Source organism: Mustelus asterias, chromosome 17 (assembly GCF_964213995.1).
Source record: "Mustelus asterias chromosome 17, sMusAst1.hap1.1, whole genome shotgun sequence".
Lineage (NCBI taxonomy): Eukaryota > Metazoa > Chordata > Chondrichthyes > Carcharhiniformes > Triakidae > Mustelus > Mustelus asterias.
The window spans coordinates 43,985,148-44,008,864 of NC_135817.1; the positions used below are offsets into that span (position 1 = coordinate 43,985,148).

Sequence of the window (23,717 nt, forward strand, 5' to 3'; positions counted from 1 at the left end):
CAATACCACGGCACATCTGGGGGAATTCTTGCACTAAGGAAATTTCACTGATTATGTTTTAAAGTTTAAAAGTTTTTTAAAAGTTATTTTTTTAAAAAGTTTATTAGAACATAGAACATAGAAAGCCACAGCACAAACAGGCCCTTCGGCCCACAAGTTGCGCTGATCATATCCCTACCTCTAGGCCTATCTATAGCCCTCAATCCCATTAAATCCCATGTACTCATCCAGAAGTCTCTTAAAAGACCCCAACGAGTTTGCCTCCACCACCACCGACGTCAGCCGATTCCACTCACCCACCACCCTCTGAGTGAAAAACTTACCCCTGACATCTCCTCTGTACCTACCCCCCAGCACCTTAAACCTGTGTCCTCTCGTAGCAACCATTTCAGCCCTTGGAAATAGCCTCTGAGAGTCTACCCTATCCAGACCTCTCAACATCTTGTAAACCTCTATCAGGTCACCTCTCATCCTTCGTCTCTCCAGGGAGAAGAGACCAAGCTCCCTCAACCTATCCTCATAAGGCATGCCCCCCAATCCAGGCAACATCCTTGTAAATCTCCTCTGCACCCTTTCAATGGCTTCAACATCTTTCCTGTAATGAGGTGACCAGAACTGCGCGCAGTACTCCAAGTGGGGTCTAACCAGGGTCCTATAAAGCTGCAGCATTATCTCCCGACTCCTAAACTCAATCCCTCGATTAATGAAGGCTAGTACGCCGTACGCCTTCTTGACCGCATCCTCCACCTGCGAGGCCGATTTAAGAGTCCTATGGACCCGGACCCCAAGGTCCTTCTGATCCTCTACACTGCTAAGAATGGTACCCTTCATATTATACTGCTGCTTCATCCCATTGGATCTGCCAAAATGGATCACTACACACTTATCCGGGTTGAAGTCCATCTGCCACTTCTCCGCCCAGTCTTGCATTCTATCTATGTCTCGCTGCAACTTCTGACATCCCTCCAAACTATCCACAACACCACCTACCTTGGTGTCGTCAGCAAACTTACCAACCCATCCCTCCACTTCCTCATCCAGGTCATTTATGAAAATGACAAACAGCAAGGGTCCCAGAACAGATCCCTGGGGCACTCCACTGGTCACTGACCTCCATGCAGAGAAAGACCCCTCCACAGCCACTCTCTGCCTTCTGCAGGCAAGCCAGTTCTGGATCCACAAGGCAACAGCCCCTTGGATCCCATGCCCTCTCACTTTCTCAAGAAGTCTTGCATGGGGGACCTTATCGAACGCCTTGCTGAAGTCCATATAGACCACATCCACCGCTCTTCCTTCGTCAATGTGTTTGTGTCACAAGTAGGCTTATGTCAACACTGCAATAAAGTTACTGTAAAAATGCCCTAGTTGCCACACTCCAGCGCCTGTTTGGGTACAATGAGGGAGAATTTAGCATGGCAATGTACCTAACCAGCACGTCTTTCAGACTGTGGGAGGAAACCGGAACACCTGGAAGAAACCCACGCAGACACAAGGAGAACATGCAGACTCTGCACAGGCAGTGACCCAACCTGTGAACCGAATCCAGGTCCCTGACGTGGTGCAGGGGGCATGATGAGTCAATGGTTTTCATTGCTGCCTCACAGCTCCAGGGACCTGAGTTCAATTCCAGCCTCGAGTGACTGTCTGTGTGGAGTTTGCATGTTCTCCCCATGTCTGCGTGAGTTTCCTCCCACAGTCCAAAGATGTGCAGGTTAGGTTGATTGGCCATGCTAAGTTGCTGTTTAGTGTCAGGGAGACTAGCAGAGTAAGTACGTGAGATTCTGGGGATAGGGCTTGGCTGGATTGTTGACGGTGCAGGTTCAATGGACCAAATTGTCTCCTTCTGCACTCTAGGGATTCTATGATTCTATGTCCACCAAAGGCTTCAGCAGAAGTTATACCAGCTGAGAGGCCATGTGAGTTTCCTTCATGACTTTTTGAAGGCCCCAAACCATTACAAGGGCTTAATTCCTCGAGGGGACTAATTGCTTAACTAAAGAAGGGTCACTCGAACATCCACCCCACAGCTCATGGCAGATGTTAATGAAACACTCTTGTAGGTACAATGCATTTGCCTCTCCATACAAATGACCTCTTACCACAATCTGGAATGAGGTTTGGGACTTTTGGCATTGGGCTTCTCCTTCGCTACGGTTACACTTGCAGAGCAAGATCCTGAGAATATTACATGTTTTATGATGGATTACCCGAATTTGGGGGTCATAGAGGTTTACAGCATGGAAACAGGCCCTTCGGCCCAACTTGTCCATGCCGCCCTTTCTTTTTTAAAACCCCTAAGCTAATCCCAATTGCCCGCATTTGGCCCATATCCCTCTATACCCATCGTACCCATGTAACTATCTAAATGCTTTTTAAAAGACAATATTGTACCCACCTCCACTACTACCTCTGGCTGCTTGTTCCAGATACACACCACCCTCTGTGTGAAAAAACTGCCCCTCTTTTGTATCTCTCCCCTCTCACCTTAAACCTATGCCCTCTAGTTTTAGACTTCCCTACCTTTGGGAAAAGATAATGAGGTAATGAGGAAAAAATGAGGAAATTAGGAAAAAGTAATGAGGAAAAAAAAATTACAGAAACTTCTTGAGGGAACACAAAGGGTTGGAGCTGTTTTTGCGTTGAATATGATAAAGATACCACTGTAAATTTCCCTGAGAACCATTTTGGTGGATTTGATAACCTGCATAAAGTAAATAGAAAAATTAATGTTTTTAAATAGTGCACAATTTTATTAAACATATTTAATTATTGGGTAAAAGTATCACAGAGCAATTTTAACTCATAAAGTGGATTAAGTCCAAGAGAGGAATAATTTTGTAATATTCAAAACACAAATGGGCTGGTGAGTTGAAGTCCTACAGTTTATTCTAGTCATTGAACCGAACATACATGAATTCTCATATGTTACACATGAAAACATTCTCATTAATGCTTGGCACAATTTCAGATCTTTGGCTTGCACCTCCTGATCTCTGCCGCTGTCACAATTACGCTGTTGTTCAGTTTCCCTGACTACCCCATGAATTTTGATTCCCACCTGTCAGCAGTGTCATCATTTCCACCGGCTTTGGGTGGCAGTGTCAGTGTTGGGGCATATAAACAAGGTTTGGGAGTTAAAATTTCAGGTCCTCATTTCTTAGTTGGCGGCACCGTGGTCAGCACTGCTGCCTCACAGTATCAGGGACCTGAGTTCAATTCTGGTCTTGGGTGACTGCCTGTGTGGAGTTTGCACACTCTCCCTGTGTCTACATTGGTTTCCTCCGGGTGCTCTGGCTTCCTCCCACATTCCAAAGATGTGCTGGTTAGGGGGATTGGCGATGGTAAATTGCACCTTAGTTTCCCAAGATGTATAGATTAGATGGATTAGCCATTGTAAGTGTGTGGGGATAGGGTGGGTGGTAGGCTTGATAAGATGCTCTGTCAGAGAGTCGGTGCAGACTCGATAGGCTGAGTGGCCTCCTTCTGCACTGTAGAGGTTCTATGATTCTTAGGGACTTGGTGGTTTGCCACCTGCATCAACCCCCTCCCGAATTCCGATTTCATCTCCGCCCATAAAATTAATTGGCAGAATCTAGTTACAGTACAGAAGGCGATCATTCAGCTCATTGCACTCTACACCTTAGTATCATCAGGAAAAAATATAAGGTAACAAGTGGAAGGCATATACCCATCACCCCCACCTTAACCCGCCAGAATGATTTCCAGAAGGAATGATGCAAATAAACAGCCACTACAAGATTCATTCAGAACTCAGGAAATAAAACTGTTATACTCTGGTTCCAGCAATCAACATGACGAGCTAATTGTTGCACACTGTGGTAGTGTGATACAGAGGACATGTAACAAGAAGTGCTATATTAAAAATGAAATGGTCTGAATTGGGCAAAATGCAGATACTGAGAGTCAATCAGCTTATTCAGTCACAAAATCAAGTTATGTTTAATTATCACTTTGAAATATTTCAAATTCAAAAAATGACACAGATTTCAGTGGTTTTCACTATGTTCCTCAATTTAGGTTCAGCAGTGAAGTAAACTACCAGATATGGAAGATTACAAGCATGATTTCTGAGAAAGCCAATTCAGAATGTTTCATCAGGCAGTAACAATATTCTGCAGAATTTCCAGTCAATCTATGCCTTCGTCATTTGTGACATTTTGGCAGGTGGCATCATCAGAAACATTATCGAGGATCTTCTTCACTCTTCCTTTCTGTGAAAATATAAAGTTATAACATTTAATTTTTTTTCCCGCCAAATGCAGTAATGTTTGCTAATTCACTGAACACTCAGCGCCACTTTATTTTCTGCATAGTTTTGCACTTCACAAATAAAACACAAACTAAAACACTGGTGCAGTGAAACCACACACAGCTTCTTTTATCATAAATGGGTTAACATGGTTATTAAAAGGTTTGATAACAGAATTTCAAATGAACCTCTTAACCTCTTCGCAGCAATTTTATCACAAATGTTTCTGAGGACCAGTTCTATCTAGTTCTGTTATTATCAGCGCATGTAGCTGACCTATTTTGAAGCAGCTGTATCAGTGGTTATGTCAAGCGGCATGAGGCCCACATTGAACCCCCTTACTGTCCAGTAAATAAACACAGAGATTCCAGTGAAAATGCAATCCATATTCACCCACCTAAATGTATAGAATAGTGAGGAGACCTGATGCTCATTGCATTCAAAAGCACCAGTACAGACAGACCAGGCTGCACCGCTGGAGCTCTCCACCCTCCCTGCATTATCCCCTTCACCACCCCTGCACCACACCCCCACCTCCTCCTGTTGTTCTCATGCCCAAGCCAGACACAAAACTGGAATCCTTACAGGAGGAAAAATCAAATTACAGCCCACCAATACCCTGGCAATCACAGAATACTACAATGCAGAGGAGGCCCTTCAGTCCATCGAGTCCACACCAATGCATGAAATGCCCTGACCTGCCCACCTAATCCCACTTGCCAGCACTTGGCCCATAGCCTTGAATGTTATGACATGCCAAGTACTCATCCAGGTACTTTTTAAAGGATTTGAGGCATCCCACCTCCAGGCAGCGCATTCCAGACCGTCACCACCCTCTGAGTAAAAGATGTTTTCCTCAAATCCCCCCTAAACATCCCACCCCTCACTTTTAACTTGTGTCCCCTTGTAACTGACCCTTCAACTAAAAGGGAACAGCTGCTCCCTATCCATCCTGTCCATGCCCCTCATAACCTTGAACACCTCAAATACGTCACCCTTCAGTCTTCTCTGCTCCAACAAAAACAACGTAAGAAGTCTCACAACACCAGGTTAAAGTCCAACAGGTTTATTTGGTCGCAAATGCCACTAGCTTTCAGAGCGCTGCTCCTTCGTCAGGTGAGTGGGAGATCTGTTCACAAACAGCAAACAGGGCATATAAAGACACAAACTCAATTTACAGAATAATGATTGGAATGCGAGTCTTTACAGCTAATCAAGTCTTAAAGGTACAGACAATGTGAGTGTAGAGAGCAATAAGCACAGGTTAAAGAGATGTGTATTGTCTCCAGACACCACAGTTCGTGAGATTTTGCAAGTCCAGGCAAGTCGTGGGGGTTACAGATAGTGTGACATGAACACAAGATCCCGGTTGAGGCCATCCTCATGTGTGCGGAACTTGGCTATCAGTCTCTGCTCAGCGACTCTGCGTTGTCGTGTGCCGTGAAGGCCGCCTTGGCGAATGCTTACCTGAAGATCAGAGGCTGAATGCCCGTGACCGCTGAAGTGCTCCCCCACAGGAAGAGAACAGTCTTGCCTGGTGATTGTCGAGCACTGTTCATTCATCCATTGTCGTAGTGTCTGCATGGTTTCCCCAATGTACCATGCCTCGGGACATCCTTTCCTGCAGCGTATCAGGTAGACAACATTGGCCCAGTTGCAAGAGTATGTACCGTGTACCTGGTGGATGGTGTTCTCACGTGAGATGATGGCATCCGTGTCGATGATCCGGCATGTCTTGCAGAGGTTGCTGTGGTAGGGTTGTGTGGTGTCATGGTCACTGTTCTCCTGAAGGCTGCGGACAATGATCTGTCGGAGGTTGTGCGGTTGTTTGAAGGCAAGAAGTGGGGATGTGGGGATGGCCTTGGCGAGATGTTCGTCTTTATCAATGACATGTTGAAGGCTCTGGAGGAGATGTCGTAGCTTCTCCGCTCCAGGGAAGTACTGGACGACGAAGGGTACTCTGTCCACCGTGTCCCGTGTTTGTCTTCTGAGGTCGGTGCGGTTTTTTGCTGTGGCGCGTCGGAACTGTCAATCGATGAGTCTAGCGCCATATCCTGTTCTTATGAGGGCATCTTTCAGCGTCTGGAGGTGTCTGTTGCGATCCTCCTCATCCGAGCAGATCCTGTGTATATGGAGGACTTGTCCATAGGGGCTGGCTTCTTTAACGCGTTTAGGGTGGAAGCCGGAGAAGTGAAGCATCGTGAGGTTATCCGTGGGCTTGCGGTACAGTGAGGTGCTGAGGTGACCGTCCTTAATGGAGATGCATGTGTCCAAGAATGCAACCGATTCCGGAGAGTAGTCCATGGTGAGTCTGATGGTGGGATGGAACTTGTTGATGTCATCATATAGTTGTTTCAGTGATTGTTCACCATGAGTCCAAAGGAAGAAAATGTCATCAATGTATCTAGTGTATAGCATCGGTTGAAGGACCTGTGCGGTGAAGAAGTCTTGTTCGAACCTGTGCATGAAGATGTTGGCATATTGAGGTGCGAATTTGGTCCCCATGGCTGGTCCGTGTGTCTGGATGAAGAACTGGTTGTTGAAGGTGAAGACATTGTGGTCCAGGATGAAGTGGATGAGTTGTAAAATTGCATCTGGAAACTGGCAGTTGTCGGCGTTGAGTACTGAGGCAGTTGCAGCAATGCCATCATCGTGGGGGATGCTGGTGTAGAGTGCTGAGACGTCCATTGTGACGAGGAGTGCTCCTGGTTCAACTGCCCTACTATGGCCCCACTGGTTCAACAAAAACAACCCAAGCCTCGCCAACCTCTCTTCATAACTTAAATGTTCCATCCCAGGCAGCATCCTGGTAAAACTCTCTGCACCCCCTCCAGTGGTTCACGTCTTTTCTATAATGTGGCGACCAGAACTGCACAAAGTACTCCAGCTATGGCCTCACCAAAGTTCTATGCAACTCCATCATGACCTCTCTGCTTTTGTAATCTATACCCCGATTGATAAAAGTGCACATGCCATATGCCTTTTTCATCACCCTATTAACCTGCCTTTCCGCCTTCAGAGATCTGTGGACAAACACGCCAAGGTCCCTTTGTTCTTCGGAACTTCCCAGTGTCAGACCTTTCACAGTGTACTTCCTTGTCAAATTACACCTTCCAAAGTGCATCACCTCACACTTTTCAGGGCTAAATTCCATCTGCCACTAATCTGCCCATTTGACCATCTCGTCTATATCTTCCTGTAGCCCAAGACACTCAATCTCACTGTTAACCACCCGGCCAATCTTTGTGTCATCTGCAAACTTACTGATCCTACCCCCCACATAGTCATCTATGTCATTTATATAAATGACGAACAATAGTGGGCCCAGCACAGATCCCTGTGGATAAACCACTGGTCACTGGCCTCCAGTCACTAAAGCAGCTGTCTGTCACCATCCTCTGTGTTCTACCGCTAAGCCAATTATGAATCCACCTTGTCAGATCACCCTGTATCCCATGTGCATTAGCCTTCTTAATAAGTCTCCCATGTGGGACTTTTTCAAAGGCTTTGCTGAAATCCATGTAAATTAAATCAGCCGCACTACCCTCATCGAGACATTTGGTTACACGCTCAAAAAATTCAATCAAATCTGTTAGGTATGACCTCCCTCTGATGAAACCATGCTGATTATCCCTGATCAAACCTTGCCTGTCCAAATGAAGATAGATTCTCTCCTTCAGAATCTTCTCCAGTTCTTTCCCAACCACAGACATGGTCTGTGGTTCCCTGACTTGTCTCTACAACCTCTCTTAAATAGTGGGACCACATTAGCTGTTCTCCAGTCCTCTGGCACCTCCCCAGTGGCCAGGGAGGAATTAAAAATTTTGGTCAGAGCCCCTGCAATTTCTTCCCTTGCCTCCCACAACAGCCTGGGACACAATTCATGGAGATTTGTTCACTGTTAAGCCCACCAATACCTCCAATACCTTGTCACTTCCTATGATAATTTTCTCTAGAGCCTCACAGTCTCTCTTACCAAGTTTCATAACTACCTTCTCATTCTCATGGGTGAAGACAGATGCAAAATATTTGTTTAACACCCGAGCAATGTTCTCTGCCCCCACCCACAGATTTCCCCCTTGGTTCCTAATGGGCCCTACTCTTGGAAATTGGAAAAAGTGCCTGGGTTCAAGCAGATATCTTCACAGGTTATAAAGATAGACCCAGAAGAGTTAAGCTTGAGCAGAACAGTTTAGCCTGACAGTCAAAAGAATTTGCATTTACATAGTGAGAAGCGCTATCCCTACAGGTAGCCAAAAACAGCTTGACTGGTATTAATAACCTGGCTGCTAACCGCCATGGAACAACCCAAGACCCTTTTGACAATGCAAGATTGGGATTTCAAGAGGCATGGAGTTCTGAAACCAATTTCTTTGTTTATGCCTGACTCCAAAGGAAAATAACAACTAAAATTCGAATACCTGAATAAATTTCCTCAATCAAGACAAGCTTTGAATGTAGCCAAGCCACTTAAACATAACCCACCTCGCAGGCAAGACAATGCCATTGCTGATGCTCTATCCTGAATTTAAATATCAGAAATGAAGTAGGAAATTGACACTGCCTCTGCTAGCTGTTAAGTGTTTGATTTATAAGTATGAATGAGAGAATAAATGTGTACTGCTTTATTTCTTTGTTTGCTTTTGCAAGACCCCATGAAAAAAACTGAAATAGAATTAATTGTTTCCCAGAAAGTGAAAAGGACTGCTATGCCAACAAGACATGAAAATAAATTGAAAACTGTCTATATCAAACCTTTATTGCTTTTTGTTGTTTTTAAGGTAATCTTTCTGCTTAACTGAATAAATGGCTGCTACAAGTCACTTGACCACAGTATTGGCCCTTTATTCTGGAAGCTATCAATAGGAAATACAATAACAAAATAATCCTCCTCTCATCATCATGGAATCTCACAGCCAATTGTAAGAATATCATCATCATGAAACCAGGGGACTCAGATGGAAACTCATTATTCCTGCAGAGCTGTTAACAGACTCATCTTACACCTAGAACCTTCCAAGTCCATTTCAAACGGGGATCATTGAGGGAACAATGGTTGTTTTTGTATCTTTACCCTTCTAGTGGAGTCTGAGGGTCTGCCTGGACTTCTTGAGCCAAGAAACTCATTATGGATGGTGACTCTTTCAAAAGCTAATAACATCCGTCACGGGCATTCAACCTTGGATCTTCAGGTAAGCGTTCTCCAAGGCGGCCTTCACGACACACGACAGCGCAGAGTCGCTGAGCAGAAACTGATAGCTAAGTTCTGCACACATGAGGACGGCCTAAACCGGGATGTTGGATTTATGTCACATTATCAGTAACCCCCACAGCTTGCCTCCTGGGCTTGCAGAATCTCACTAGCTGTTCTGTCTGGAGACAATACACATCTCTTTAACCTTCCCTCCACCCACATTGTCTGTACCTTTAAGACCTGGCTGGTTGTAGGATTCGCATTCTAATCAGTATTCTGCAACTTGATTTTGTCTGTTTGCACTGTTTGAGAACACATTTCCACTCCATCTGACGAAGGAGCAGTGCTCTGAAAGCTTATGGTATTTGCGACCAAATAAACCTGTTGGACTTTAACCTGGTGTTGTGAGACTTCTTACTGTGTTCACCCCAGTCCAACGCCGGCATCTCCACATCTTTAATTGTTGTTATCAATATAAATCCTCCTCATTCCTAGCCCTCCTTATTGAGTTAATCATAATGTGAGTTTGCTGCTCGTGATTATTAATTTGAGTCACACAGATTGAGGGATTTTCACAGCCTACTTTAAAAATAATGAAGAAACACCTCTGCATGCAGACAGGCAGGGAGAGGATAAACAAATTCAGTTCTTCTCTCTCTCATCCATAACAGAGTACATAATGTTGCTGAGATTCTCAGTCAATAGATCATGCCAATATCTGAGATGATTCTGTGGCGGTAGGGATTAATTTTCAACTTGCGTTTCAGGCCTAAAGCTAACATTACTGATCTATTATCTGTTATAGACTCTTCCCAATCTTCATCTCCATGGAGAATGTAAATTTGTGCATGAGTTAATTATTATTTTGTTTTAACCAATCAGCTAATTTTATTAATGAACTGAGAAAGTCAAGGTAAAATTGTACAGTATGGATATTTGATTTCTTCCATATAAACAGTTAATTTTGCAGTGTGAATTTTCCTGTAATGTACTGGGATGTTTCAATTTGCACCTAAATGAAATAAACCTTCTGAAGTAATTTATAATAATTTAAATTTCAAACTAATTGATTAAAATTTAACTTTGACAGAGGCACGACATGGTGGATCAGTTACAAAGAACACACACTGGCTAATGCTTCTGTTCATTTAAGTCAGTAGCCTGGATTTCTGTGGAGCCAAGAGGAGGTAGGACCCAATTCCAGGATCCTTGCTCCCCGTTCCCTTTTCCTGCAATTTTTGCCAGCGTGCTATAAGGTTGTGGCTAGTGATCCTGCATATAGCACTCCTGCCCTTACTGGCTTCATTGTGGGGGTGAGCATTTTGATAGACTCATGCCCATTCTGTTAGCAGACATGGAAAATGGGAAAGGAGTTGTGAACCAAGAGGTAGCTGTAGTTCCTTGTTAGGAATTAAAAACCCAGACTTTCTGCATTCCCTTTGAAATACATTGTCCCACTTACCTTCTAATAAAGCTGCAAATCAATCACAGCCATACATAGTATCAATGACAAAAATCTGTTATTCGTTTCACACCTCTTAATCTTGTGTAACTAAACACCCAGACATTGAAACACATTATTCAAAGAAAGATCAGGTCATAAAGATATCAATGAAACAAAGCTTTCCCTGCAATTTGTGTCAACATTTCCTGAGAGGTCTGAGTGCATTAGCCTTTTTTCTCAGCTCATCCAAGTATTTATAATGAGGCCATCTGACAACTATACCAAGCGAGCAGGCCAGACATCTGATTTTCAACTTTTAAGAGATTGTCAGATCAGCAGTTTTTTTTACAGAGCAGAGTTTCAAAGCATCTTTGCTTCCAGTGGCATTTTCAGGAGAATTTCAAAGACTTGCCAATGGCTCTTTCTTTCTCCACTTCATAGATATTCAGTCAGTATGGAGGATGAATGGGGGCGTTGGACATAAAAGGGGGCATTAAGGGAGCATGGAGCAATAAAGTGACATGCAGGAGGCATTGGGCATTAAGGGGGCATGGTGGGGGCATAGGTGGTACGGTGGGTGGGTTGAGGCAGTGAACCACAGATTATCCCTGAAATGCCCATCAACTGTAACCTTGTGAGGTGAAATGTGACTTTGAGATGGATGAAAACTGAATGGTGGTGGATGAAGCAACAATACAGACACATGATGCCAGATTTTCAGGAGATGGGAAGCACGAGTCAGGAAAGTTCCTGACTCCAAAAATCCATCTCGTTAGGTAGGGCTTAAGGGCCTGACGGTCATAATTACAACTGGGCTGATGTTCCAGTAGATGAAAGTGTGCTTTCTAGCCTGCTAGCCTCGCTATCTGCCTGCCTCTGTGGCCACCTCAAACCTGCCTACGGAAGTGGTGAGGCTGACTGCATCTTACCTCCCCGAAATGAAAATACGGTGAGTGGTGATCTCCCTAACGAGATGGATTTTTGGAGTCAGGAACTTTCCTGACTCGTGCTTCCCATCTCCTGAAAATCTGGCATCATGTGTCTGTATTGTTGCTTCATCCACCACTATTCAGTTTTCATCCATCTCAAAGTCACATTTCACCTCACAAGGTTACAGTTGATGGGCATTTCAGGGATAATCTGTGGTTCACTGAAGTTTTCTGGAAAGATTTACTCCTATTGGCAGACCCACAATTTTGCTGTTTTCCAGCCTTGAACAAAACCGTGAATAACCCAGACAGCTGGCCTATCAAAGAAAGGGAACAGTAAGTAGGAAGATGCAAAATGTACGTTTCTGGTGTGCTAGGAACAGAAAGAACTAGTTTAAAGCAGCCAATACCATTTAGCCACCACAATGTGAAACATGGCTCAGATAAGAGGCCTTTATAATGAAGAACTCAGAAGCTTCCTGTCACCAGAAACCCAGCTGGCCATCACTCTACCCCAGATCACCAACTTGTTCATCAATTAGAGAAATTTGCCTTTCTGACTATATTCAGTTATTTGCCATTGTTCAGCAATGCACAGGCAGCTGGTTGCCAGCATCCTGAGCTGCTGCCCCTTGTGGTCCTTCTGGTCATTGCTGCACCTGGCACTGAACCATCCTCTTCAGGATCAACTCCCACTCTGCCACAGTATCAAACAGCACTGGGTGCATGAGACCCATCCTGTCTGACTGGTGAACTGTGGACAGAAGACAGGCAAAGAACTGCACAGCACAGTGTATTTTGAGCTCCTTCCCAACTTGAGGATTACCCACAATAAGTAGCCTACTGCTGTTGCATTGACCACACCCTGGTCTCCATCAACTCCACTGTGGCTAAATCCCTCTTTGACTGGTCTCTGATCACCTCTTTCAGCTGTCGCAGCTGTCCTTTGGGCACTCCCACTCCCAAGCCTTCACCCTGTAACCTCCTTCAGACATCGTTGAGCTTTCCTCCATCACCCTCAACTCTTTCTCCATCACCATTGACTTTTCCTCCATCACCTTAGCCATGTCTTTTGTGACCCTTAAGCCACCCATCATCACCCTTGACCAAGTGCATGCCAATCTAGAGATTGCATCACACTGCTCCCACACGTTCTCCGTCACTCGTAACTTGCTAACAGTCATTCTCGATCTTCCCTCTATCAATGGTGGCACAGTGGTTAGCACTGCTGCCTCACAGTGCCAGGGACCCGGGTTCAATTCCCGGCTTGGGTCACTCTCTGTGCGGAGTCTGCACGTTGTGTCCATGTCTGCTTGGGTTTCCTCCAGGTGCTCCGGTTGACTTCCCACAGCCCAAAAGACATGCTGGTTAGGTGCATTGGCCATGCTAAATTCTTCCTCATTGTAGCCAAGTAGGCGCTGGAGTGTGGCAACTGGGGGAATTTCACAATAAATTAATTGCAGTGTTAAAGTAAGCCTACTTGTGACATAATAAATAAACTAAACTAATCAGCCTTGACCTGCCCTCAGTTACTCTCGACTCTTCCAACCTCACCACTGACCTACCCTCAATCACCCTTGATCTCTCCTCTAACATGCTTGAGCTGCCATCTGCAGACATTGAGATTGTCCAGCTCCCTCCCAAGGGATTGAGATTACAGAGCTAGAGATAGGCAAGGCCATGAAGAGGTTTGAAAACAAGGATAAAAATTCTAAAATCAAGACATTGCTTGACTGGGAACCAATTTAGATCAATCAGCATAAGAGTGATACATGAACAGGGCTTGGTGTGATTTAGGAAAGGTGCAACAGGGTTATGGATGACCTTGAGTTTAGAGAAGTTGGAATGTGGGAGATGCCAGGAGGATTGACAACACCTGACTCGACCGCACACCATTTCAATCAAAGAATTGTAGAATCCCTACAGTGCAGAAGAAGGCCATTTGGCCCATCTGGTCTACACCGACCACGATCCCACCCAGGCCTTATCCCCGTAACCCCACATATTTACCCTGCTAATCCACTTGACACGAGGGTCAATTTAGCATGGCCAACCAACTGAACCTGCACATCTTTGGACTGTGGGAGGAAACCGGAGCACCCGGAGAAAACCCATGCAGATATGGGGAGAACATACAGATTCCACACAGTTACCCAAGCCGGGAATTGAACCCGGGTCTCTGCACTGTAGGGATTCTACGATTTTATGATTGAAATGGTGGTGCGGTCGAGCCAGGTGTTATCAATCCTCCTGGCTCATCTCCCACATTCCAACTTCCCTAAACTTGAGGTCATCCATAACCCTGTTGCCTCTTTCCTAAATCACACCAAGCCTGTTCATGTATCACTCTTATGCTGATTGATCTAAATTGGTTCCCAGTCAAGCAGTGTCTTGATTTTAGAATTTTTATCCTGGTTTTCAAACCTCTTCACGGCCTTGCCTTGTGAGGCAGCAGTGCTAACCATTGTGCCGCCCCCTTTTTTTCTTCTTTTTCTAATATTTTAACCGCCGTGATGAACCCTGCTGTTTTGCGAAGACCTTTCACTGCGCTGCTCCTTTTCAGGAGGCCCTTCCTGACACGGAGAAATTGGGTTTACTAGCGAAACTGGAAACAGATTTCTCTCAATTCCTTTGCTTTTACTTAATTATCTGACTGCTTACTCAACATCTGGTACTGGATGAACACAAATTTCCTCCAATACATATTGGGAAGACTGAAGCCATTTTCTTCAGCTCCTGCTACAAACTCCACTCCCTAGCTGCTGACTGCATCTCTCTCCCTGGCAACCATCTAAAACTAAACCAGATAGTTCGAAAACTTGGTGCAATTTTCAACTCCAAGCCAAACTTCTGATCACATGCCTGCACCATTCCCAAGCCTGCCTTTTTATACATCTACAATACTGTGTGAATTTGCCCCTGCCTCAATTCATTTGCTCCTGAAACCCTTTTTCATGCCTTTGTTACCTCTAGCCTTGACGAAAACACTCCTGGTCTCTCTCTCATATTCTACTCTCTCTAAAGATGAAGTCATCCAAAAGCTCTGCTGCCAATGCCCTTACTTGCAGTTAGTCCTGTCCACCTAACACCCCTGTACCCTGAACTTTGTTGGCTCCTGGTCAAAGCAATGCCTTAATTTAAAAATTCTCATCTTTTCTTTCATATTGTTCCATGTCCTCGCATTCTATGTAGCTTTCTCCAACACCCCTGATATCTGAGCTCATCTAACTTTGACATCTTGAGCATGCCTGATTTTAAATGCTCCACCAGTGGTGGTTGTCCCTTCAATTGTCTCAGCCCTAAACCTCTCTGAATTTCAATCTTCCTAAGCCACTCCATAAACCTACTTCTTTAACCAAGCTTCTGACCATCTGCACTAATATGGCTGTATGTGGCTCACTGTCTAATTTTGCTTTATGATACTCCTTCAGATGTTTTATCGAGTTACAGGTGCCATATATCTGTAAATTGTTCTTGTTGGAAGCTAGTGAGGCAATCTAAGGTTAATAAAAAACTATTTGCTTTATGTGGTCAGTAGCAGCAAGTGTTTTCTGCTGAGCCCAACAAGGAAAGTCTGAGACCCTCTGCTGCAATGGATGTCCTCCCTCTTTAGTCATGACATTTTTGCAATACCTCCCACTCCATCACCCCCCCCCCCCCCCCCCCCCCCCCCACCCATAGATTCACTTTGCCACCACAGCCATCCATTGGTGCCAGCAGGCAGTCTCCTGACCACCCACTCACTCACTCCTTCCCACCACCACCTCCACAGGCCATCTGCAACCTCCTGTGAACCACAAAATGAAAGCTGGAGTTCAAATCTGAAAGCTCTCTGATGAAGTCTCCCAAACTGATCCTGCAAGCTCTGTGTGGTGCAACAGATATCCAAAAATTCAAAGAAATGTGTTTGGTATGAGCACACTGGGACTATTATAGAAGGGAAATGGCAATCAATGTGGCAAAAGGAATTTGAATTGCAGCATGCAGCATCATAAGGATTAGTATGATGCACAAAAAAGAATGAAGATTAGAAAGTGGCAAGGTGACAAGATAGGCAGTAGAAACAGGTTTGGAATAGAAGACAAACAGGAAGTGAGGCAGCAAAAATGGGAACACGGGAACATAGGAATCATTAAGTTAAAAAAGGGGGTTCCTTTAGTTACTTTCTACAATACAAGAAACTGATAACTAACAGTCTCTGTCAGTTAGTCTGCAAGCCAACAAGAACTTTTTTTATTTGTTCATGGGATATGATGTTGCCGGTTGAGCCAGCATTTGTTGCCCATCCCTGAGGGCATTTAAGAGTCAACCATATTGTTGTGTGTGACGATACTGTGCCTATAAGAAATTTTAATCATGTCCTCTGCAGGGTTTTTTCAAGCAGGCCTGAGCTTTTTGCTTTGACGCCGTGCTGTTTGTAACTGGTATCTTTTATTGTTACTGAAACAGGATCATTGAAGCAATGTTTATTTTTAATCTGGACTAACGCAGTATCCTGGGGGTTTTTATGATCCTTTTGAATTGTTGGTGGAGAATGATTGACAATTCAGGTGCTGCCTTGCGACAGTTTTTTTCCTGAAAATTTTTTTTTCCAGAAAAATCCAAGGCTTTAGTTTCATTTTTCTCAGAAGCTGTTTGGACTTGAGACAGAATGTATTGTTTCTTGTTTCTCTCCCTGAAGTTGGAAATCCTGCTGTCTGTGGGTTGCTAATTAGAGGCAAACAGTGTCTCTATATCTCTCTCTCTCTCTCTTGAGGGGTGTTGGAAGTTCCAGGACTGGGAACCTCAGATTTAATCCAACATTCCAAAGGGCCAACTCAAAGCAGGTGTTTAAAAGCTACAAAATTCAGCATTACATGAACATACTTGCTTTCTGTGCCAAGACTAGAAAGCGGTGAATGTTTGTTGGATGTTGTTTGACTTGGAACATTATAGTTGGCTGTTAAACAATATCATGGTTATTTTTTGTAATTGGTAAAAGTTGTGCTGATTTTTCTTATAATATTTTATCTATGTTCTTAAATAAACTTTGTTTGATAAAAGCTTCCTAGTGGGTCACTTGAATCACACCTGGAGTGAAACATCTTATGTTCACCTGTGCCAAAATGTCTATGCTATCTTCATAAAACACCTTGGAGTTTCTGACCTGGATCATAACATGTGGTCTGGAGTCACGTGTAGGCCAGTCTATGTAAGGACTGGCAGATTTCCTTCCCTAAAGGACGTTAGTGAACCAGATGGGTTTTTACAACAATTGATGATAGTTTCATGGTCATCGTTCAACTTTTTATCCCAGATTTTTATTGAATTCAAATTTCACCATCTGGCATGGTGGGATTCAAACCTGGGTCCCAAGAGCATTACCCTGGGTCTCTGAATTACTAATGTAGTAATAATGCCATTATACCACTGTTTCCCTAGAAATGATGGCCGGAACTCTACCACCTCGCCCGCCCAGAATCAAAGCGGGCAATGGTCCGACAATGGAAATCTCCGTTGACCTCGGGCGGGAATTTCCGGTCTCACCTGAGCAAGGCCATAAAATCCCACCCGATGTGAATAAAAACCCACTGATGGATCACTTCAGAAACCGAACTTTATCCATTTGTGACAAACCAGTAAGAACTCTGCCGGCTCATTTAGATCAAATTCTAGAAGAACAGGGTTCATGACCTGGCTGCCCATGTTCACACTACTAAACCAGGCTCTGCTAACTCGGTGGCTAGAAAATCAGAACATATTTTTCATCAGTTTATATTCCTGTTGCTGGGACAAAGAAGTTGGATTTTGTCATCTAACTGTAGGGAGCTGCCTCACAGATGCCAGTCTCCTGAAATCGAAACAAAACAGACAGCAGGACAAAAGCAACCAAAGAGAAATCACAGCATATAAGAACTAGCATGAGACTAATTTATGATACTTATCAAGGTAGTATAAAGGCACTGGAGCGGAGCCCTTTCTGAACATTCAAAGGAACAATGCACATAGCACATTCAGTCCTGCCATAGATTCAAAGAATTCCCAACAGACTAAGCAAACATCTTAACAAGCATAACACTGGAATTTGTTGTTTTTCCTGTGGCTTCAGATTTCAGAATGTTCTTAACTACTCAAAGGACCCGTTCCACAGGAGAACAAAGCAGTATTTACATCAGCTCTTTTCAAAGTGGCACATTATGTTGGCAAAGCTAAAAGGCCCCTCAAGGTACAAACCAAGGGATACATCTGCTATGTTAAACATGAAAAGAGGGAATGTCTGCCTCAGACATGTTTCACATTCAAAGCACAACCTTTCACAGGAACCGCTAAGCTAATAACACCGCGGTACAGTAACAAACAAAAGATGATAATTCAAATCTAAGGAACAGATTTAGGCTGAAACAGAGAGAACAGTCACAAGTTTAAATCCATTTTTAACTCTGTTCTGAGTATTTTAAAAGAGCCTTTTGAGAAAAAAATGCTCCAACATGTAGATCAGGGTGCAAATCATTCTCCACACTAAACTATGAACCATGAATAATCACTCTGATTTGGTTTAATATTTTAAGTTTCATTTGTGATTCGCTTTTTGTTTCAAGCAGTATCCCTTTAAGTGGCTGCCCCTGTAATTTGTCCCTCAGTTTGTTCAGGATTTAATTTATTTGGTCATTTGATTTATTTAAAATAACTGACTTACAGCTCACATCAAAACGTGAGACTCCCATGCTTTGGAAATGTGGTAATGGCGACTATATTTGTTCTAGTCCTAATGACAAGGTGAACTTGATAATCTGAGGTAAACTCTGATTATTGTTGTTTACATTAGAGAAGTTCTCTCACTGTCGATTTTCTCCACTTTTACTCACTTTTCTCACCATTTTCAAAAAAGCTAATCATAGGCAAAAATCAAAATACTGGAAACATGAAATAAAAACAGGAAATGCTGGAAATACTCAGCAGGTTTGGCAGCACCTGGACGACACGGTAGCACAATGGTTGGCACTGCTACCTCACAGCGCAAGCGATCCGGATTCGATTCCGGGTTAGGTTGATTGGCCATGCTGAATTGTCCCGAGTGTCAGGGGAATTAGCAGGGTAATTGCGTGGGGTTACGGGGTAGGGCCTGGGTGGGATTGTTGTTGGTGCAGCCTCGATGGGCTGAATGGCCTTGTTCTGTGTGGAGTTTGCACATTCTCCTCGTGTCTGCGTGGGTTTCCTCCGGGTGCTCCGGTTTCCTCCCACAGTCCAAAGATGTGCGGGTTAGGTTGATTGGCCATGCTAAAAATTGCTCCTTAGTGTCCTGAGATGCGTAGGTTAGAGGGATTAGTGGGTAAAATATGTAGGGATATGGGGGTAGGGCCTGGGTGGGATTGTGGTCGGTGCAGACTCGATGGGCCGAATGGCCTCTTTCTGTGCTGTAGGGATTCTAAGATTCTAAGAAAGGAGATGTGAGGGGGGGCAAGTTTATTTTTACACAGAGAGTGGTAGGTGTCCGGAACGTGCTGGATTCTACAATTCTATGATCTGTGGAAGTAGAAGCAGAGATTATGGCCTAAAATTAATAGTGAAAAGTTGAAGGCAGCTCAACCGCGTGCATTTCCAGGAGCCCTGATGGAAATAAGTGGCCGACAGACAATCTGCAACCTATTGTTAGGTTCCTTTGTCTTTGAAGGCGAAGAGCCCATCTATAAGAGTCGCTGACCAATCAGGTGAGCAGTAGTTGTTCAGTCCCAGCAGTGTCACAGGCTGTGTTCACCTTTCTGTGACTGCAGCAGTTTCCAGGGCAGCAGCTTTGGTGCAAGTCCTGAGGAGAGGTGAACAGGACAGAATCACAGCCAGAAAGCTCCATTCATAGGAGAGGGGGAGGGGATTATTGGTGTGGAGGATTGGGAATGGAGGGGGCGGACCTCTCTTCCAGCAAGCTGGCCAATCAGCCAGACTCCCCCCCCAACCCCTCCACCACCCACCCCTCCAAGCCAAGTGCAGGCTCCAGGATATACCTGTGGCCTTGCCATGTGGCGTGCCCACCCCCATCTGTCGGGGAGTACAAACTGCAACAAGCTCTTCACCTTACATCTTTGCAGCTGATTATATAGCTGCCATCCCAAAAACAGAATCATCCCAGAATCATCACAGTTGTTGCAAAAGCCGGAGTGATCCTGTTGGCCCCATTGATGCGATCTGAACTAGAATTGCCTGTGGCGCAATGTGTCTGAATCAGCCACCCCGGGGTCATCTGAACATTTCAATCAAGGGGATGCTGCATTTAAATGTCTCCAAAGCACTTGCCTACAGTCCGGCCAAGAGGATGGCAACAAGAAAGCCAACTCCAACGTTCACTGAGGGTGCCCTGACAATGATGTTGGATGCTATGAAAGAGAGGAGGGCAATCGTTTACTCATAGGCGGGGAGAAGACCCTGCGAGGGTCCAGTCCAGCTGATTCACCCCTCCCAGTGATTGAAGCCCCTCCGGCCTAGACAGCAGAACAGGATGGCACCACAACAAGGCTCTCCAGAGGACACCCCCCTGCCCCCTAACAGGGAGGTGGCACAGCAAGCATTGTCATGTGGGCATCTGGCCCAGCTGGCTAGGTTGCATGGCAGAGAACAAGAGCCCCCCACACTCATAGACACCCTTCACAGACACCTCTCAGACCTCACAGACCCCCGTGAATGGTCTTACAGAACCCTGCAAGATCAATCACAGACCTCCGACAGCTACCCTCTTCTTGGTTACACCCACCCCTGAGCTGTCCGGTGCCCTCGCTCTCCTTGCACTCCTGATGCATAGTGATAACATGTGCGCTCACCTCCAATCTCCCTCTTGGAGGACATGGCAACAGGTTTCTGTTTTTCAAGAGCAATAGTGATTTGCCCTGGCATGTCGGTATGCCAGCTGGGTGGGAAGGTTCCACAGGGGTGGATGGTGTGTTGTGAGACATGCTAATGAGATGGTAATGCATGCAAATCAGGGTTGTGTATTCCCTGGGCGGGAAGATGATTGCGTCATTAAAAGGCTGGCCTGGGAAAAACGCAAACCAAAATCTTGCTGCCAAGAATCGTGTTTTCGGCATCTCACAAGAGTTAATAGCCATTTCGTTAAATCATGGCCAAAGTGAAAAAAATAAACTAGCAAATAAGTATAAGCAAAATGGAGACAGATGTTACAATCTAGAATTGTTGAACTTAATGTTGAATCCAGAAGACGATAGAGTGTCTCATCAAAACATGAGGGGAAGCAGCGAGAGCATAAATGCATGAAATAAAGTGGACATGGCTGAGGTCCCTGTCAACCAGGTTGCAGGAAGGGAGCCTTCAGTTGAGGTAAGAGAAGCCATTAGCAGCAGTATGGAAGGTTGAATTTGATAGAACAGATGTGTAAGATAAGGAGAAACTGGGAGAATGGAATAGAAACCTTCCAGGATCCATGTATGAGGAAATATAGTCAAGGCAGTTATGGGAGTCATTGGGCTTAGAGTGAATATCAGTTGATAGTCTATCCCCAGAAATAGAGCCAGAAAACCCAAGGAAAGGAAGGGAACAATCAGAGAGCGATCCTGTGACAGCAAAAGGTAAAAAACTGGAAACTTCTGCGATCCTCAGTAATTCCAAAATCTACCTTCCTGCTCAATGTGACAGGCTTCTTCCACCTGTTGGCACAGAACAGAATCATTCTGTGAGCCCTTACAACCCACAACATCACCTCTAGGTAGGTATCAGTGAAGTGCTGCATTGCAATGATTTGTCCTTAATTTGATATGTCCTTAATTTGTTTAAACACCTGCACAATCCTTCAATTTTTATCCTTGCTGGATCCCTTTAAATAGTTGAGCTGAAATAGACTGAGACAGTTGGCATCATGCCCACGGTGCCAATTGGTTGGGAAACCTGGAAGTCAGGTGCAAATACAGAGCTACATTAAAATGGCACTGACCAATGCACTTCTAAATCCTCTGGATTCCTCATGCTCTGCTGTCATATGTCGGAATTTTACCGCCTTGCCCACCCGAGGCTCGTAAGGTCCGCCCAAGGCCAATGGAGAATGCCATTTTGCGAGCCTTGGGGTGGGCATGCCGGTAAAATTCCGGCAATAGAGTTCTACAGCACAGAAAGAGGTCCTTCAGCCCATTGTGTCTGTGCCGGCCATCTATTCTAATCCCGTTTTCCAGCACTTGATCCTTGGCCTTCTATGCTAAGGCATTTCAAGTGCTCATCTAAATGCTTCTTAAATATTGAGGGTTCCTGCCACTACCACCCTTTCAGACAGAGTTCCAGATTCCCACCATCCTTTGGCTGAAAAAACTTATCCTCAAATCCTCTTCAAATCTCATGCTCCTTACTTTAAACCTATGCCCCTTGGTTATTGAACCCTGTACTCAGGGGAACAAATTCTTCCTATCTACTTCCCTCAGTGTTGTCCCCTCTCAGCCTTCTCTGCTCTAAGGAAAACAGCCTAACCAACCTCTACTCACAGCTGAAATACTCTGGCCCAGGCAACATCCTGGTGAATCTCTACACCCTTCCCAGATTAATCCCATCCTTCCTATAGTGTGGTGACCTGAACTGCGGATAGTACTCCAACTGTGGCCTAACGAGTGCTTAATACAGCTCCATCATAACTGCCCGATCCCCCACTGTCAGCATACTGGACAGTAAAAATTCAGTTCTGGGAAAACAAACTCTTATTTTAAAAAAGGTAGGTGGGGATGCAGGTCTCAGAGAGGCAGAGAGAGAAACATTACCAATCAAGCGATTTATAGCAATACAAAGCAAATACAAGTATTTAGTGAATCAATCAGAAATGCAAGAAGTTTCTCTTAGACTAAAAGATTTGAACCAACCAGTCCAAATGTAATTACCAGCATGTAAACTGGATCAACCAGGAACAGAGTTCGCAGGTAGTATCGGGTATCACATCCACAAAGGGTTGTAATTTTTATGTCCCAGGAAGCTAACACCACAATCTCACAAGCAGAAGAGGCTTCCAATACCATTACAGAGTTAGGTGGAACAGATTGTATGAATTCCTAGAATCATTGATAAACCTACAAACATGTCAATAATATGCTAAACTAATTGGTCTTTTAGGTTAGAATCATAGCATTCTAGAATGGTTACAGCACAGAATATGCCATTCTGCTCATCATTTCTGTGCTGGCTCTCTGAAGGAACAATTCACCTATTCACCTTCCACCTTCGCATTGTAGTCTTGTCCATTCTTCCTTTTCAGATAATAATCCAAATGTCTCGAGAATGCCTCAGTTGAACCTGTCTCTACCACACTGTCAGGCAGTGCATTCCAGATCCTAACAACTCTCTGTATAAAAATGTTTTTCTTTACATTGTCATTGCTTCTTTTGCCAATCACCTTAAATCTGTGCCCTTGTGCTCTCAAACCTTGACCAATGGGAACAGTTTCCCTCTATCCATTCTGTCCAAATCCTTCATGATTTTGAATACATCTATCAAATCTCCTCTTACTGTTCTCTTCTCCAAGGTGAACAGTCCTAATTTCTTAAACCATCCACGTAACAGAGGTTCTTCATCCCTCAAACTGTTGTCATTAATACTTGGTGTCATAGCGAGCACATAGAAGATAGCTGTTGGAGGTCAATCAGCTCAGCAGGACATCACTGCAGGCGTTCCTCAGTGTAGTGTCCTCGGCTCAACCATCAGCTGCTTCTTTAATGGTTCTCCTTCCAACATAAAGTCAGAAGTGGAGATGTTCGCTGATGATTGCACAATGTTCAGCACCATTTGTGACACCTCAGATTCTGAAGCAGTCCATGTTGATATGATGGGCCAAGTGGCATCTTCTGCACTGTAGGGACTCTGTGAATCAGATTCTGTGATATGCAGCAAGACCTGGGCTGATAAGTGGCAAATATCATTTGCACAACA

General features: G+C 44.5%; 1 protein-coding gene across 1 annotated transcript in view; it reads right to left on the minus strand.

The window, feature by feature from the left end:
- Positions 1 to 4,148: 4,148 nt before the first annotated feature.
- LOC144506058 (uncharacterized) overlaps positions 4,149 to 23,717 on the minus strand; it is an 81,410-nt gene continuing 61,841 nt past the window's right edge. Inside the window, exons 6-8 of the mRNA XM_078231875.1 lie at positions 19,573 to 19,620; positions 17,454 to 17,559; positions 4,149 to 4,232 (exon numbers count right to left, since the gene is read on the minus strand). Of these exons, the coding sequence (XP_078088001.1) occupies positions 4,149 to 4,232; positions 17,454 to 17,559; positions 19,573 to 19,620 (238 nt within the window). The remainder of the gene's footprint in view (positions 4,233 to 17,453; positions 17,560 to 19,572; positions 19,621 to 23,717) is intronic.